Source organism: Conger conger, chromosome 10 (assembly GCF_963514075.1).
Source record: "Conger conger chromosome 10, fConCon1.1, whole genome shotgun sequence".
NCBI classification, from domain to species: domain Eukaryota; kingdom Metazoa; phylum Chordata; class Actinopteri; order Anguilliformes; family Congridae; genus Conger; species Conger conger.
Window position 1 is genome coordinate 18,754,276 of NC_083769.1, and position 16,038 is coordinate 18,770,313.

General features: G+C 46.9%; 1 protein-coding gene across 1 annotated transcript in view; it reads right to left on the reverse strand.

The window, feature by feature from the left end:
• The window catches only part of LOC133138547 (arf-GAP with coiled-coil, ANK repeat and PH domain-containing protein 3-like), a 94,778-nt gene that overhangs the window by 5,465 nt on the left and 73,275 nt on the right, over positions 1 to 16,038 (reverse strand). The window contains exons 11-24 of the mRNA XM_061257395.1: positions 15,652 to 15,764; positions 14,773 to 14,824; positions 14,066 to 14,166; positions 12,855 to 12,966; positions 12,338 to 12,546; positions 10,132 to 10,201; positions 9,918 to 10,012; positions 8,593 to 8,804; positions 7,448 to 7,546; positions 7,176 to 7,268; positions 5,790 to 6,016; positions 4,323 to 4,432; positions 3,668 to 3,778; positions 3,154 to 3,215 (exon numbers count right to left, since the gene is read on the reverse strand). Of these exons, the coding sequence (XP_061113379.1) occupies positions 3,154 to 3,215; positions 3,668 to 3,778; positions 4,323 to 4,432; positions 5,790 to 6,016; positions 7,176 to 7,268; positions 7,448 to 7,546; positions 8,593 to 8,804; positions 9,918 to 10,012; positions 10,132 to 10,201; positions 12,338 to 12,546; positions 12,855 to 12,966; positions 14,066 to 14,166; positions 14,773 to 14,824; positions 15,652 to 15,764 (1,666 nt within the window). The remainder of the gene's footprint in view (positions 1 to 3,153; positions 3,216 to 3,667; positions 3,779 to 4,322; positions 4,433 to 5,789; positions 6,017 to 7,175; positions 7,269 to 7,447; positions 7,547 to 8,592; positions 8,805 to 9,917; positions 10,013 to 10,131; positions 10,202 to 12,337; positions 12,547 to 12,854; positions 12,967 to 14,065; positions 14,167 to 14,772; positions 14,825 to 15,651; positions 15,765 to 16,038) is intronic.

The window sequence follows — 16,038 nt, forward strand, 5'->3', positions numbered from 1 at the left end:
TCATAATTTGGAGCCAACATAAGCTTCAGCCTGATGCTCTGTGACATCAAAAGTCACACAAAACAAAACTGGGATATTATTCATCAACCATTACATGAACACAAGCATTAGGGTGTCCATCCAGACTAACCTCAACATGTTTTGTCCTTATGCAATGCATGAGTGCAAAGTGCAAAGCTAACCCCCATTCACTGCACAATGCTGTGGTTAGTGCCCGCTGAAGTTGTAATGTTGTGTAAACCAGACGGGAAAAAGGCCGGTTTAATCCCAGTCAGGATTAAGGATGTAATGCATTGCGATCGGGGCGAACTGAAACCTTTGCGATGCATATGCACTTTGAGCAAAGGACATCCAGCACAATGTAAATAACAGTCGATTTAAACTCCGGTGAAGTGAATCATGCAAGCTGACATGTTGCGTTGCCTGCATGTATGCAATGTGTCTGATGGCGTATTTGACCCATCGAGTCACAGCCTGTATTATGTACAATCACTCTGATAGGATGGCAGGTTGCCGAGCAGCACAATTCAGCTATGTGGATACATGAACACTTCTCAAACTCAGGATTTGGCATCACATAACAAGGTTCTTATAAAGGACTGTACAGGGTATCACATGTTCACATACAACCACTACAAGAATCAACTTGGGGTTAAAGTTCAGGGCAATGTCAACCCATGCAGTATTCAAACAAAGAAAATAACAAATAACAGTTATAATAGTAATATTACACATCGGTTTGCAAATCAGATATTTCAAACATACGGCTACAAGTACACAGACATATTATCACATATATACTATATTTTCAAATCAATAGTTTTTCTCTTGAGACAATTCTGCTTATAAAAACCCAAATAAATATCTAATGTTCCGTTTTATCGTAGATTTGTGGTCTTATTCCCTACAAATAATAAGGATCCAGTGTTGACAAACTGGCTACATTTGTGTTAGTGCTCAGAAAATTAAATCCTAACAAAATATATAACAAGTTTAAAAAAATACCATCTGCTTTGTCTTGTTAAAAATTAAAGACTAAAAATAAGAAAGTTAAAGAAATACAGATTATCTGTATTAAAATAATCATTGCACTAGTCCTCTGGACAGTTCATTATAAATAAAAATCTGATGACGACAATGTTCTAGTCACTCTCAGAAAAAAGGTAACCTACTAAAAGGTGCTTATCACTGGGTTGGTACCTTATAGGCACATCAAATTGTACCCCTAGCCAGCAATACACAATTAATTTGTACCTTTTTTGTTTGTAAAAGGTATGTATTGGTTGCAAAGAGAACGTTTCTATACTTTCAGGGAAATGTGTTCCTTAGGGAACATGAATGTACCTCCACTGTACTCTTTTTTTCTGAGAGTGTTGGATAAAAATACCCAAAAGCAACGCAATTACAACAGTAAAATACAGTAAAATATCAAAGATACAAAAAGTGCACAATGTTGCTGTACTGTTTAAATAAACTGCACTAAGTCGCCATTTTAATGTTTATATGCATACTTTCTTTTTTCGAGAAACTTGGATTCGCAGTTAATCCACATATCTTAACTATTATGTTCATGACCCCCTTCTCTTTGTAACACACGCACACACACACACACACACACACACACACACACACACACACACACACACACACATATCATCTGGTACCACTTCACAGTCGCAAGGCTTGAAAGGACTCCTGTAAGTACGAGCTTTTATAAGGGCTGACAAAATGTACGAAGGAGCCTACTCAAAGCTGGCCAACAGCATACCTGTGTCCAGCTTACTTGCCTACTACTGAGTAGGTAAGTTGCATATAAATTGTATACAACCTGTGTAGTCAATAGTAGGCGAGTAAGCGATTTCAAATTCAAATTCAAGTGTTTTTCCGGCAACTTCTGGCCACACTGAGGGTCTGTTCCTTGGGCTCAGGCAGAGGGGCCAGGGTCTGACAGCAGAACCAGAGCTCTTTGGTTCTTATCCCACAGGGACCGTCCTGCTTCTTGGCGTTTGACACTAGGCAGTGGTTCCAAACCTCTCCTTGACAACCCTGGGGGTACCTGAGGAGAGGATTGGCTACCATAGCACTAAGGGAATACACCCTTACCTACACCCCAAGTGTTTTACCACAAGGAATAGAACCGCGATCTCAAACTGCAGTCCAGGAATACCATGGTGTCTGCAGTGGTTTCTCTACATTCAGTACCAATTCAGGTGTGTGGACTCATTAGCCAATCACTAACTTTTTTATGTGACCTGACTTGGGTCTGGAAATTGTATCTGTATAAAAGTTAATTCAAGTATAGAAATTCTAATTTCTGGACGAAATTCTAATTTATGGACGGACTGAGCATGGTGTGTGTGAAAGTTGGTCCCTTCGAGAACTATGGCTAGGATTAGTGGTAAGATGTCTGTCACTAACATGTGGATCTAACATGTGGCTTAGGTCTGTCTCTCTCATGCCTGGGCTGTTTTATTTCACCTGAACAGAAACTCGCTCTTCCTAGTTCTGATCTTTTTCCTTTCCATAATGACGCTCAGTGGTGTCTCAGTCTGACCATAGACGGCAGTGGATTTTCTAGGTGCACATTGAGAAGATGTGCCTCAAAAAGACAAACGCCTATGAGATGGGTGCTGCTTCTCACAATTCCCCTAACAGATATGGATGTAAGACTGTCTCAACACACCTAAGTGTCTATGTCCTACCCGGACCAGATGGAAGCCAATACCATGACCTGACTGGAATCTGCCCTGCCCCCTGGAGCATCTGCTCCCCCCAGTTGTGCCTGTGATATGACCGAGCTCCATGGTAGAGTGGCCCAGAGGTTCTATTGTACAAAATGGACGGTGAATACTGCAAAGAATAAAAGCGGTCTCTAAGCAACGCAATGCACATTGGGATAGACGGGAGAGAAGGGGACATGGTATGAGCCTGCAGGGATTTTCTTTCCGTCTAGGAAACAGAAAGGAAGAATATTCGCCCCAAGATTCCCTTCGAGGCAGTCCCTCCCCTGAACCCCGGTCCCCCCGTTCCCCAAAGCCCCACGGCCCCTGGAACGGGCCCGTGCCCTCTAGCACTCGTCTATGGTAAGGCAGATGAACTCCTGAATGCATTTCTTATACTGCTGCTCAGTCGGGCTGCTACTGGGGTATTGACCTGGCTGTCCGAATGGGCCTTCAGACTCCCGCATCTCCTCGTTCATCCGGGCCAGCCGCAACCTGGAGGAGGAGAGGGGGACGGGTTTGGGCCAGGAGTGGGAGGGGTTTGGGGCAGAGGGGAGTAGTGGGAAGGGTTTGAGGCAGGAGGGGGAGGAGTTTGGGGCAGAGGGGAGTAGTGGGAAGGGTTTGAGGCAGGAGGGGGAGGAGTTTGGGGCAGGGCAAGGGGTTTGGGGCAGGGGTGGAGACATTGGAAAGAAGGAGGGAGATAAAGTGGGTGGAAGAGTGTAAAATAAATTAAGTTAGTGTCATGCAAGGACTTGTCAAAAATGACACATAGTACTGACAAAAACAGGAACTGGGCTTTTAAATAAAACATCTGTCAACTAGGTGGTACGGTATAATACATTCGTCACGTTGGATAAAAGCGTTTTATGATAAGGATATTGGCACAGCTGGGGGGTATTTTAGGCACAGTGTTGCGGCGTGAGGCTGTGAGCGGTAGTCAAACGTACAGAGTGACGATGTCAGCGTTGGCGGCCTGCACAGCGATGCTCAGGGGGTCCTGCCCCGCGTCGTCCCCGTCGTTCTGCGTGGCCCCCCGCTTCAGGAACAGACACACCTGCCTGCGCAGCAGAGGAGAGACGATCACATGACCCATCCAAAACCGCCAACTTTGCAAAACAGTCCATTTTATTCAGCGTTAACTGCAATCTCTGCTCGCTAAGATCCAGCAAGCCAACCCTTGAGTTCAGAACTAAAGATTAGGTGTCTACGCCCACCCAACTAAACTCATTGTTATGGAAACAGCATTTAAGTTGTTAACTGCCATTTTGATGCAACCTTTTACTTTGGACTGGACTAATGGTTCTGAGATCTGGCATCACAATGTAGATTAAATAATAACAGGGATTCATGATTTAGACCATGTAAATAAAGTTATATAGATGGAATCAGAGACATTCATCAAATAAGCCTCATCACATTTCCTGTGGCTTTGTTGTAAAATGTTTTTGTAGAGAAATGAGTCTTCTGTCAAAGTTCAGTAATGATAAATTGATAAATAGAGACTCATCACTGGCACTAGCATAAATGATGTTAGCATAGCTGATCAGTTAGCATGGCACAGCAGTGCAAAGGGAATGGCTGGCTGATGAAGCTGCCTCTCACCCTGTGTGTCCCAGATACGTGGCGTGGTGCAGTGGACCTCTTCCCCGCCTGTCTCTTTGGTTGACGTCTGCGCCGTTCTGAAGGAGGAACTCGCAGGCTATCAAGGAGCCCTGTCAGGCAGAGACAGAGAGAGAGAGTGGGAGAGGGAGACGGAGAGTGAGAGGGAGAGAAGGAAAGAGAAAGGGGGCACAGAACCAAAAAAATGACATAAAGAAACAGGGGGAGAGGCAGAGAATGAAGAGAAATATAAGGAGAGAAAAGGGAGTAACAGAGCAAGAGAAAGAGAGACAAGGAATAAAGAAAAAAAGCAGGGGGAGAGAGAGAGAGAGAGAGAGAGAGAGAAATGGCTTTAACTCTTCAGCAATGCCAAGTGGTTCCAGCTCCCTCAGAAGACAGAGCAGAGGGGGAGACAGCTCTCTCACATCTCCCTAAACCCCCCCTGGGGAGGAACAGCGGCGGTTCCTGCTGAAGCTGAGAATGACTGCCCGTCTCTGGGACTGCCTCAAAGCCTCAAAGAGCAGCGCCACTGTCCTCAACCCTGCCTGCCAGGAGAAACTGCCACTCTCCTGCCCTCGGAAGTGCTGGGAGAAAAAACATCCAGACTTCCCGGTGCTTTTGAAAAGCAGTAGCTGATCTGCCAGGCTCTGTCTGCAGACTTTGCTCTCCCTTCACAGCACAAAAGCAATTGGCAGCAAGAGCCAGTCAAATCTCCTGCAAGGAACTGACTTGAATTAGGTCTACAAAACTTGAGGTGAGGGTGATCACTCTATAACACGTGCACAGCCGTAGTCGTATAAAATGCAATCTAGTGGTAACATGAAAACTAGCTCACAGAAAAGCTAGCATTGGGCGCGTTTGTTAAAGGGCTCCCAGTCACTGCACTGTTCAGAACCTGCCAGCTCCAAATTCGCAGCAGAAATTCACCCTTGACATGACCAGGGGTCCCTGGCGGTATTCAAGGAATGTGCACATTAGCTAGCTAGCTACTATTTACTTGACTACATATGAAGTTAATTAGCTGTCTATCCAGCTTGTATGCTTAGCACAGCAGAACTATCCACATTACATGACATTATTGGCATTTGGCAGACGCTCTTATCCAGAGCGACGTACAGTTGATTAGACTAAGCAGGAGACAATCCTCCCCTAGAGCAATGCAGGGTTAAGGGCCTTGCTCAAGGGCCCAACGGCTGTGCGGATCTTATTGTGGCTACATCGGGATTAGAACCACCGACCTTGTGTGTCCCAGTCATTTACCTTAACCACTACGCTACAGGTGCCCTAGCTAGCGATTGACTATAGCGATTGACTATAACGATAGACGATAAAACTTGCCTGAAGTGCGTTTGTACATAGCAGCATGTGTATGTACATAACCATGTGTCTACAGGTGAGAGTGTTTGTGTGTGTGTGTGTGTGTGTGTGTGTGTGCACATAACCGTGTCTCTCCAGGTGGGGGGGACTCACCCCTATGACGGCCTGTATGAGCGGGCTCTTGCCCTCGTCCTCCTGGCTGTCGGCGTTGACGTTGGCTCCATGTGCCAGCGCCTCGGCCATGACCGGGAGGTTCCGCGCTCGCGACGCCCGGTACAGCAGCGCCCCCGGAAGCAGCTCCTGCACCTCCTCCTGCTCCCACGCCTCCGCCTCCGTCTCCAGCTCCGCCTCCCCGCTCGACTCCTCCGAAACCTCGCACTCTGTGCACACGGCAACCGGTCGGGGTGTCACTCAAGCCCCGACAACCACAAACACACCACTGACTCTGCTATGGAACAGGGACCCTTCCACAGAAAGGCAAGCAATATCTTTGTCCTCAAGAGCACCCTGGGGGCAGATGGTCATGTTAAAAAGGTAGTCACAATTAGGAAAGAAGAGAGCAGCCTCGTATACCGAAAAGGCAGCTCTGGCCCCCAGCAGATTTGGCATTGTGGTTAGTGCGCTTGCCTTTCGTGTATGAGACCAGGGTTCAAGGCTTACCTGTTTCATTTTTTCCTCTTTGTTTCGCTCACTTTAAAAAAATTACACAATAACAAATTACATTTTTCAACTGAGTTCAGGAGGTTTGGGGAAAGGCAATCTTAACTGAAATAGGTCCATTGGAGCAACTGTGTTTAGAGAGTAGAACGGAGTAGTAAGCTAAAATAGTAACATAAAGCAAAACATGACCATCTGCCCCCAGGGTGCTGTTGAGGGCAAAAAAAATGGCTGCATATGAAAACACTATCAACCAAACCACAAAGCTTATTATGTGTACAGTATCAACAGATCCTATGGGCAAGTCTACTGACATTACATTACATTACATTACAGGAGACAATCCTCCCCTGGAGCAATGCAGGGTTAAGGGCCTTGCTCAGGGGCCCAACGGCTGTGCGGATCTTACTGTGGCTACACCGGGATTAGAACCACCGACCTTGCGTGTCCCAGTCCTTTACCTTAACCACTACGCTATAGGCCGCCCCTGTATCATGCAACATCATTGGTATTTGAGAAGAAAGAAAACCCTCCTTAAGACTTTCTTTTTCCGTTTCAGAGACCTAATCTCCATGTTATGAGTCTGGCTGAGAGTCTCAGTGGAAAATCCCTGCCAGAGCGGTGCTGGAAGCCAGAGTGAAAGATTACGGTTTAGAAAAAACAGGACCGTCTGCACTGAACAGCCACTTTTACCACTTTCTCTCGTGCCGTGGCAGTCTAAAGAGGTCTTAATGGCCACTGTGTGTTGGTATATGCACGCGTGTTTGTGTGTATCTGTTTCTGGTCAGGAACCTTAGGGTTCGGTCAGCCACTTAAATATTCACTTCCTGTCAATACACAGAACTTCCTGAGTCCGTAAAAAAATGTCACTGAGCCACCCACCTTCCTCTGTGACGCGGTCCACTACCGAGCCGAACACCAGGATGTCTGTGCTGCCGTCGGTGCTACCGCCAAGTCCACTGTCGCTGCTCAGACCTGCGGGGCCAACGAGCGCCAAGCCAGGGACACGTCAGTCACCCCCTCCGCCCCTCACCATGTCTCCCACACAGAACAAACCCCCACCCACCCAAACACCCACTTCTGAGTGCTTTCAGTGAATGGTTTCAAGTCATTTGAATGAATTTTATTAATTTTTACTATGTTTTTTAACTTACTGCGGGGACCAGAGCCTGTGTCAAAGTAGGAGAAGAGCGTGTCCAGCTCATCGGGGCAGAAGAGTGAATCCCGGCGGAACTTTCTCTCCAGGGCAGCAGCTGAGGGAGGAGGGAGGTACACACATACAGGGAGGTGCACACACATACAGGGAGGTGCACACACAGAGGGAGGTACGCACACAGAGGAGGTACACACACACAGAGGGGGTACGCACACAGAGGAGGTGAACACACACAGGGAGGTACACACACAGGGAGGTACAAACACACAGGGAGGTACACACACAGAGGTGGTGAACACACACAGAGGAGGTGAACACACACAGGGAGGTACACACACAGGGAGGTACGCACACAGAGGAGGTGAACACACACAGGGAGGTACACACACAGGGAGGTACAAACACACAGGGAGGTACACACACAGAGGAGGTGAACACACACAGAGGAGGTGAACACACACAGGGAGGTACACACACAGGGAGGCACACACACAGAGGAGGTGAACACACACAGAGGAGGTGAACACACACAGGGAGGTTCACACACAGGGAGGTACACACACACAGAGGGAGGTACACACACAGGGAGGTGCACACACACACACACACACACACACAGAGGGAGGTGCACACACAGAGGAGGTACACACACAGAGGGAGGCACACACAGAGGAGGTGCACACACAGGGAGGTACACACACAGAGGAGGTGCACACACAGAGGGAGGTACACACACAGAGGGAGGCACATGTTTAGAAAAACAGGGAGACAGGCGAACCCTAAAATTCTGCTGCCAGGTCCCTAAAGCACTGTTACCCCCGTCTCACTATGGTAGTCACTGTATAAACAGTAGTCACTGCATAAACGTCATGGTAATGACAGGTAACATATTACTGGTCTCAAGGGCGTCCAGGTGGGTGAGTAGCCAGTGAAACAGTGGAGAGAATGCAGCTGAAGCTACAGGAGAGGTTGTGCTGTTATTCCATATAGTGAGGCTCACGGACGGGGATCAGAGGGAGGGAGGGGAGCAGCCTGTAGCCTAGTGCACTTCACAGTAAGATCCACAGGTTGTCCCCTGCTTAACTGTAAGTGCCCTTGGATGAAAGCATCAGCAGAGTAGCAGTAATGTAATGAGAGGCGTACCTGCGGACAGGTTGCCGGGGGAGGCGCTGCCGGGCTCCTGTCGGTGTTTGCGGCGGGATTTGGGCGCCCTGCCGGAGCTGTTGTGTCGCTGGCACTTCTTCACACTCCAGCGGCCAGGCTTACGCCCGTTCACCAGCACCTCGCTGCCCGCCATCTTCTTCAGGAAGCGCTTCTCCACGTACTTGGATTTGATCCACGCCTCCTTCTCCTGCCTGTGACAGCGAGCCGGGAAGAGAGACTGAAAACCCTGACCTTGGTAAGGTTATGTATAAGGCTCTATCTGCGTGTGAGCACTTCTGAGATATTGAGCTTCAAAGCGAATGGGCTGCAAGCAGATATGACCTTTAAGATTTAAACAGTATTTTTCTGTAAAATGTCACATATTCAGTGCCCCATGAACAACATATTCATGGCACTAACCTGTTTTTGTCAATAATGTCAGTTTGAACCTTATAATTCTAAGGTCTCAAAATATCCTTTGACAGCAGTGGTTCCAATCGCTCCAACAAGCAAAATGACACAACTCAGGCAGCTTAAGGTCACAAGAAACTGACCCAGGATAGGTTTAGACTGAAACTTTACTTAATCAACAGCAATTCAAATATATTTTTTCAAAAGTCTACAAAAGCCTCTCAAATTTCAACTCAAAATGATTAATGCATTGCCATGTAATATGTTTCTGGGCATGCTGGGCAGGTAATATCCACAAGGGGGTGCAGGAAGGCAGGTACAAAGGCAAAAGATTTTTTAATTACGTTTTGACAAAAGTAGATCATATCACTAATTCAGTGCATAAGCAACTTTGGTAAATTGAAATAAATCAGGCAGGTAACAATAATGAACTGACTGACATAGAGACCCCTCACATTGAGAGTAGTATACAAAGTGGACTAACAATGATCTGAGCAACATTTCGGCACTCTAAAAGATACAGCATGCCAAAAGGAACAACAGTTTCACTACTCTGTAGCTTTCGGCCATGTTGTAACCTAGTATGTGAGCATGAGCAAGCCTGGCCGTGATTGGCTAGTTTAAGTAGCTGAGCTCAAGTGAAAATACTAGCCAATCGAGCACGAGCGAGCACGCAAATTTGTGAGTTTAAGTCACTCTGAAGCAAGAGTTTTTAATGTTTTTTTCAAATTTTTAATGCGCACCATCATTACATATTTGAATGTTAATTTTAATTTTTCTTTTTTTCCCCCCATTCAAAATATACCAAAATATTCAATCTAAATTTGACAGCCCTAGTTCTTACAAAAGACTGTCAAGGTAGTGAGCAGGGACAGGTTGGCTGACCCCAGATCAGTGCCTCAGTGGAAGCTCACCTTGAACTGGAAGGCCCCGGCTTCTTGAGACCCAGTTCCTCACACGTTCCCTCGTAGATGTGGTTGATGATGCCGTTTCCCAGCTCACACATCAACTGCACAGGTGAGGAGACGGGATGGGGTTAAAAGGTCACCACAGAACCAGTCAAAACAAAGACAAAGGCTGCCTGATTGTATGCCTGCACCAAAACACTGGAGCAAATTAAGGACTTACTTTCAGTAACTCCGGTTCCCATGAGTCCAGTGTGAGAGAGCGCACCTTGGAGCAGTGAACCCCCAAACTCCTGAAACAAAGAAAAGGACAGAAAGCATTAGGAAGCTGGAGAACAGACTAAAACAACTCATTTTGCTGCTTGTAACAGGATCTGCTCTGAGAGTACTGTTAGTATTCAGAGGAAATGAATGTCAGGAGGACTGCTGAGTGGTGAAACTCTCTCACCCCTTCCTCCTCCTCCTCTCCCTGATCTACTTCCAGACCTCCAGCTCCTCTCCCTCGCTGGGAGCCAGAGGGTCCGTAGAGCAACACAGCTCCTGCTTCTTCACCCATTCAGTCATTCACCGCTCAGACCAAACAAGCAAGTTTAAAAAAGGGTTGACCAGTACATTGGGGTGAGAAGTCTGCTGAAATGAAGCCAGAACCTTGTCTTACTGTAAGTGAGAGCTCAGGAATGTAAGTGCGGTGGGGATGACTATACCTTAACTGGAAGCTGCAATTAACTACATTACAGTGATAGATGGAAGGTTATTGTAGGAGAACAAGAGCTTTTGTAATTATCTAGTCTTATGTCATTAGTAACAACCCCTGACATGGAAGACTAGGCTGCAGCATGCAGCAAACTATGAAACCAAAACAGTCGGTGGGAAAAGGAACCCTCCTCCTCGCTTTATACAATTCAGAAGGGTGAGATTTTCAGAACCCCACAGAGGATTAAACTTTTCTTCTCATCCTCACACTGTGCTACCTAGGTCCCAGAGATTTCTACAGCTACACTACACAAAATGTATTTTACATTAAAAAATACATCAAGTATTTTTTGTAATGAGACTTAAGATATTTATTTCTGTCCGCTTACTATTTGCTTGACAAGTGAAATGTTCTTCCTATATTAGGACTTACATTTTTTAAGTCTTAATATAAGACTAAAATACTTGTTGAGACTGTCAAGGGGGTCAATGATCTGAAATCGCAGTGCATAATCCCTCGGGCAACTCTCTTGACAGTCCCCGCTTGTCATGCAAACGAGTACTCTGCCTACGGGCCTTGCATCTCGCCAGGTATCCAAGCAACCCTGGCGTCCCCCCAAAAAACCGGTGCGCCCCTCCACTTAAAGTAGGGGCACGACTGAGCCCCATGTGCGAAGAAGACGGACCATGAATAATCAACAGATGGGCCAGGACCAAGAGGGCCATGATTACGTAAATGGTGATAATCCGCTTTCTGAAACCGCAGGGCCTCCAGAAAAACACCAAATAAACACCACCACTTCACCGGCCAAACGGATTCAAACGGCTATCAGGCTACAGCTAACGCTCAGCGTCCTTCTTGTATCCCTTATCTCAGTGGTCTCCAACCCTGGTCCTGGAGAGCTACTGGGTCTGCTGGTTTTTGTTTTCACCTTAAAATCAGCACCCTGTTGAGACCCAGGTAACCAGGTGAGTTGATTTAACTGTATAATCAACTAATTTAGAGTAACAAGGAAAACCAGCAGACCTTGTAGCTCTCCAAGACCAGCGTTCCAGACCACTGCCTTTTCTGAATAATTTTTCATAATGTGTGCAGTGGGAGGACGGCGATGTCCTTCATCTTTAAGCGGGTCAATGATCCAGTGACCATCACCCATGTCATTAGCGCCTCTCTGCGGTCAGGTAACGGCAGCTGAACGTGCCGTGGGCAGACCGTGTGATGCTGCCCTTGGTCCAAGCCGTGGCTGCTACTGACCACCTGGTAAACAAGCTTTGATATTCTCTCAGAGGAGAGGGATCAGCCAGCTTAGTGCTCCAGTCAGCCACAGCTCTCTAAGTCAATGCTCTCAGAGCTAAATGCCAGTGAGACTGCAGTGTGTGTTGGCACCATTATTATTCCAGGTTTATCTGTGGATGCCAGAGCACTTGATGCAGAGCAGGATGCCCAGGTTTACCTGTCGATGCCAGAGCACTCGATGCAAAGCAGGATGCCCAGGTTTACCTGTGGATACCGGAGCACTCGATGCAAAGCAGGATGCCCAGGTTTACCTGTGGATACCGGAGCACTCGATGCAGAGCAGCATTCCCAGGTTTACCTGTGGATGCCGGAGCACTCGATGCAGAGCAGCATGCCCAGGTTTACCTGTGGATGCCGGAGCACTCGATGCAGAGCAGCATGCCCAGGTTTACCTGTGGATGCCGGAGCACTCGATGCACAGCAGGATGCCCAGGTTTACCTATGGATGCCAGAGCACTCGATGCAGAGCAGGATGCCCAGGTTGATGCTGGCCCAGCGTGGGTCTGCCTGGCCGCAGTCGCAGCACTGGTCGTTTCCCGGAATGTTCTGGATGCGCTGCAGGTGGCTCTCCCCACGGCCACTCCGTTCCCGCGGCTCGCTGGCCGAGTCGATGCTGCTGGTGGACGGAGAAGCTGTCCGATCCAGACGCTGATGAGACGTGTACGCGCACATACACACACACAGACACACAGACACACACGGGCATACACACACGGACGCACAGAGGAACAGTCAGGTTTGGTGCTTCGGGCGTGAAACACAAAGTTCCCTGAACTCGTCTAATTCACACTAATGCAAGTACTTATGATTGAGAACATTAGTAGCCTGAGCAATGTTGTTGATTATCTGACTGACATAGAGTCAACACTTTCAACCATAAATTACCACAGTGACCAATCTCAACAGGCTAGCGAGTCTGTGGCCCCTATGTCTGTCTGTGTTGGCGGGTAACTGACCTGGATGCTGTAGCTGTCGGGGCTCTCTCTGTAGGCAGAGGCGATGCTGGCCTGCACAGCCTGAATCCAGGCCTGACGCAGCCTCTCCGACTCAGCCTGCAGCATGCAGCTCCTGTGGGCACGGCCAGGACAAGCCACATCACTAATACCCTTCTACATCACATACATAACATCATAAGGACAGATCACGAACAGGCAGTGCTGCGCTGAAAACTGAGGAGGCAAACACCTCCGCCTTAAACTGATTATTGGTCTCAACCTGCTGAACAGACATGTTAATTTTATAGTGTTATTCACAATTATAAACATACATTTTTCTGGCTGTGGCTATGGCTTATGCCAGAGAATATATTTCCAACCAAATATTTTTTTAAACCGGAGCAGCTAGACTGGCCATTATACAGCCAGCCATTCATCAAAAACTTCTGTAAGTTTCTACAATATTCATCACACACAAGCTGTCTGGAGCAGCTGAAAACATACTGAGATAATATTTTAAAAATAAATAACTCCCCTTTTAAATATCTTGAGGGCCTCAACTGCATGATCTGGCAAGCTATTCCATGCATTGACAGCTAAAAAAAAATACTTCCTGACACTTGTGTGGAATTTATGATTTGCTCATTTCTACCGATACCCCCCTGACAGACATTACTCACCTACCAGCTCTATGAGGCACACAGTACTCATTACCCATTATTATTTACCTCTTCCCCTTTCCTCTTTCTGGCTGTAATTTAACATGATGTAAAATGTAGAACCTCTGGCACACAAGCAGAACAATTAAAATACAAAGCTGAAAAACCTGCAGCTGTGATTTGAACATGTTTACGTCACTTTGATATCATATTAATTCTGTGTGGGTTTCTAGGTTTAAGGCGACATTTCAATGGTGCCGTATGGAGGGAGACCATGGCATTGTTCATTTGGACACTGAGCAGGATTACCAACATGTCAAACTTCTCTAGAATCCATAAGCAAAGTTACGTTCTTTTGTCAGATTACTGTCCAATGTAATTTATTTTCCTCTTGTTAATATTACATACTGCTGATACATTTTTGATAACCTTTCTTTATTCATATTAAGAAAGAAAAAGCATCAACTCAAAATGACTTCAGGGAGAATAAAAAAAAAATAGCTCATTTATTTTTTATTGAATATTATAATTGAATAAGAGTTATTTTTGAGGCAGTGACAGTGTGAGACGTACTTGGTGGGGGACACGACCTCGAAGCAGAACCTCCTCTCGATGTCTTCACAGGGCTTGACCGAGCAGAGCCGTAGGTCCTCCACCACCACTGTCAGCGAGTCCTGTGATAGGCAGGTCAGGAGTGTCACTCACGCATGGCCACACCCAATGACATCATCACCATCTCACTGCAAACTACCGATCCTGAACCTGCCCTATTTTTGTTGTTGAGTGACATTTTGTTAAATCCAGCTGGACTTGCAGATACACAAACACAAATATACACAAATACACACCCACATACACATGCACAGGCACAGGCATTCACCTGCCCAAACACACACAGGCATACACATATATTATATTTGAAGCACAGGGGGATCGTATCTCTATGGTGCCACTAATGCATCCCTCTTCAGTAAACTCCTGTTCACTGATATTATGGATATCATACATGAATAAACCCAGGCATGCACACATATTCACACACACTAGGCTAATCGAGAGTAGTCGGGATAGCAGATTTAAGTGCCTCCATTCCTTACCCTTTCCAGAACGTTCTCTGGCTGCATTTCTGATGCCATATGGGATCTCAATGCACATGTAACCCTGCATCAGCCCTTACTGTCTGCATTATAACTGACACTCCTCTTCCTGACCTGCACTTCTCAGACCCGTGTAACTACCCTATTTTCTCCCCGTGTGCAACAGGAGAGAGCAGCACTCGCCTTTAGCTTCTTCTGATACACCAGCTGGCTATTCTGTATGGAGAACCACCGCCTGCAAGAGAAGGAGAGATTAATAAAAGATGGACGTTAGATGGATATCCTCGCTAAGGCATGTGCCGCCTCTCGAGCAGACATAATGCCACGGCGGCCCCCTCAGCCAAAGAGCTGCTGGAAAAGGACTTATCCCAGGAGATCCCGCTCTTCCCATGAGGGAATTCATTACACGCTGTGCCGAGTTCACATCACTTCTTTTAAGGGGCAGTGAGGGGAGGGGTGGGCTGGGCAATTTATTTTACAGACAAGCCGGGTCAGAATCAATTACAGAATAGCCTACGGGGGAGACGTGGGTATCTACGGGATCAACAGCCTGTACTGAGCGTTCAGCATGGATCTCCGGTATGCTGTTGGCTTGGGTGGCCCCGTCGATCCAAACAGAAAAGCCCTTTTTTTCTGAAATAGACTGCATCACCCATTTGCTGCCCTTGCTAGTACACAGAGCATGTTATTCAATTTTCTTTATGGTCACATTCCAAAACTACTAAATACCAAGACACAGGTCTTTTCTAGCATTTATCTTCCGGATTTCACGCATTGGACTTCAATCTGTGGAGGAACCTCATTTAACAAACTTGGCATACATACATTTTAGAATTTGACCACTCCCCCAAATCCATAAGCCTTTGTGTGTGTGACAAATTTGGTATTCTGCAAAGCTGTCTACAACACACAGGCAATCACACAGTGTGAAAATCACCCTAAGCTTGGTTGATAAATGAAGCCCTGCCCTGGTGTGATCCTCACTAATAACCCCCCAAAGGTGTGATCTGCCCCACAGCCCACTTGTGGCGCTGTCCCCTCCTTGGGCGGTTCGGGCCCCACCTGTTCCACGTCTTGAAGGCATTGCTGGCTCTCTTGAACAGGTATCCCTCCATCACCACGCCGTTGGGGGCGTCCACGTTGAAGTCCGCCTTCGTCTCTTCGTAGGAGAAGTCCTGGGGAGGCACACAGGGGGAGTGACAAGGTCAGTCCTCTCTGCTCTGACACTCAAAACATGTATGCCACCATTTGCCTTCGGCTTGTTTATGGCCAATTCCATGGGAACCAACCTTACACATGCACTATATCTGCACGGTAAAGAAGAGCTACATAAGAGACCGACAGGGGTATTAACTCCTGATGGTTATAGAAGCTTATATCAGTCCCTATTATGTAGCTGTATAGAACTTAATCACACAAATATCTGGTAGTTGGAATGTCTGTTACTAT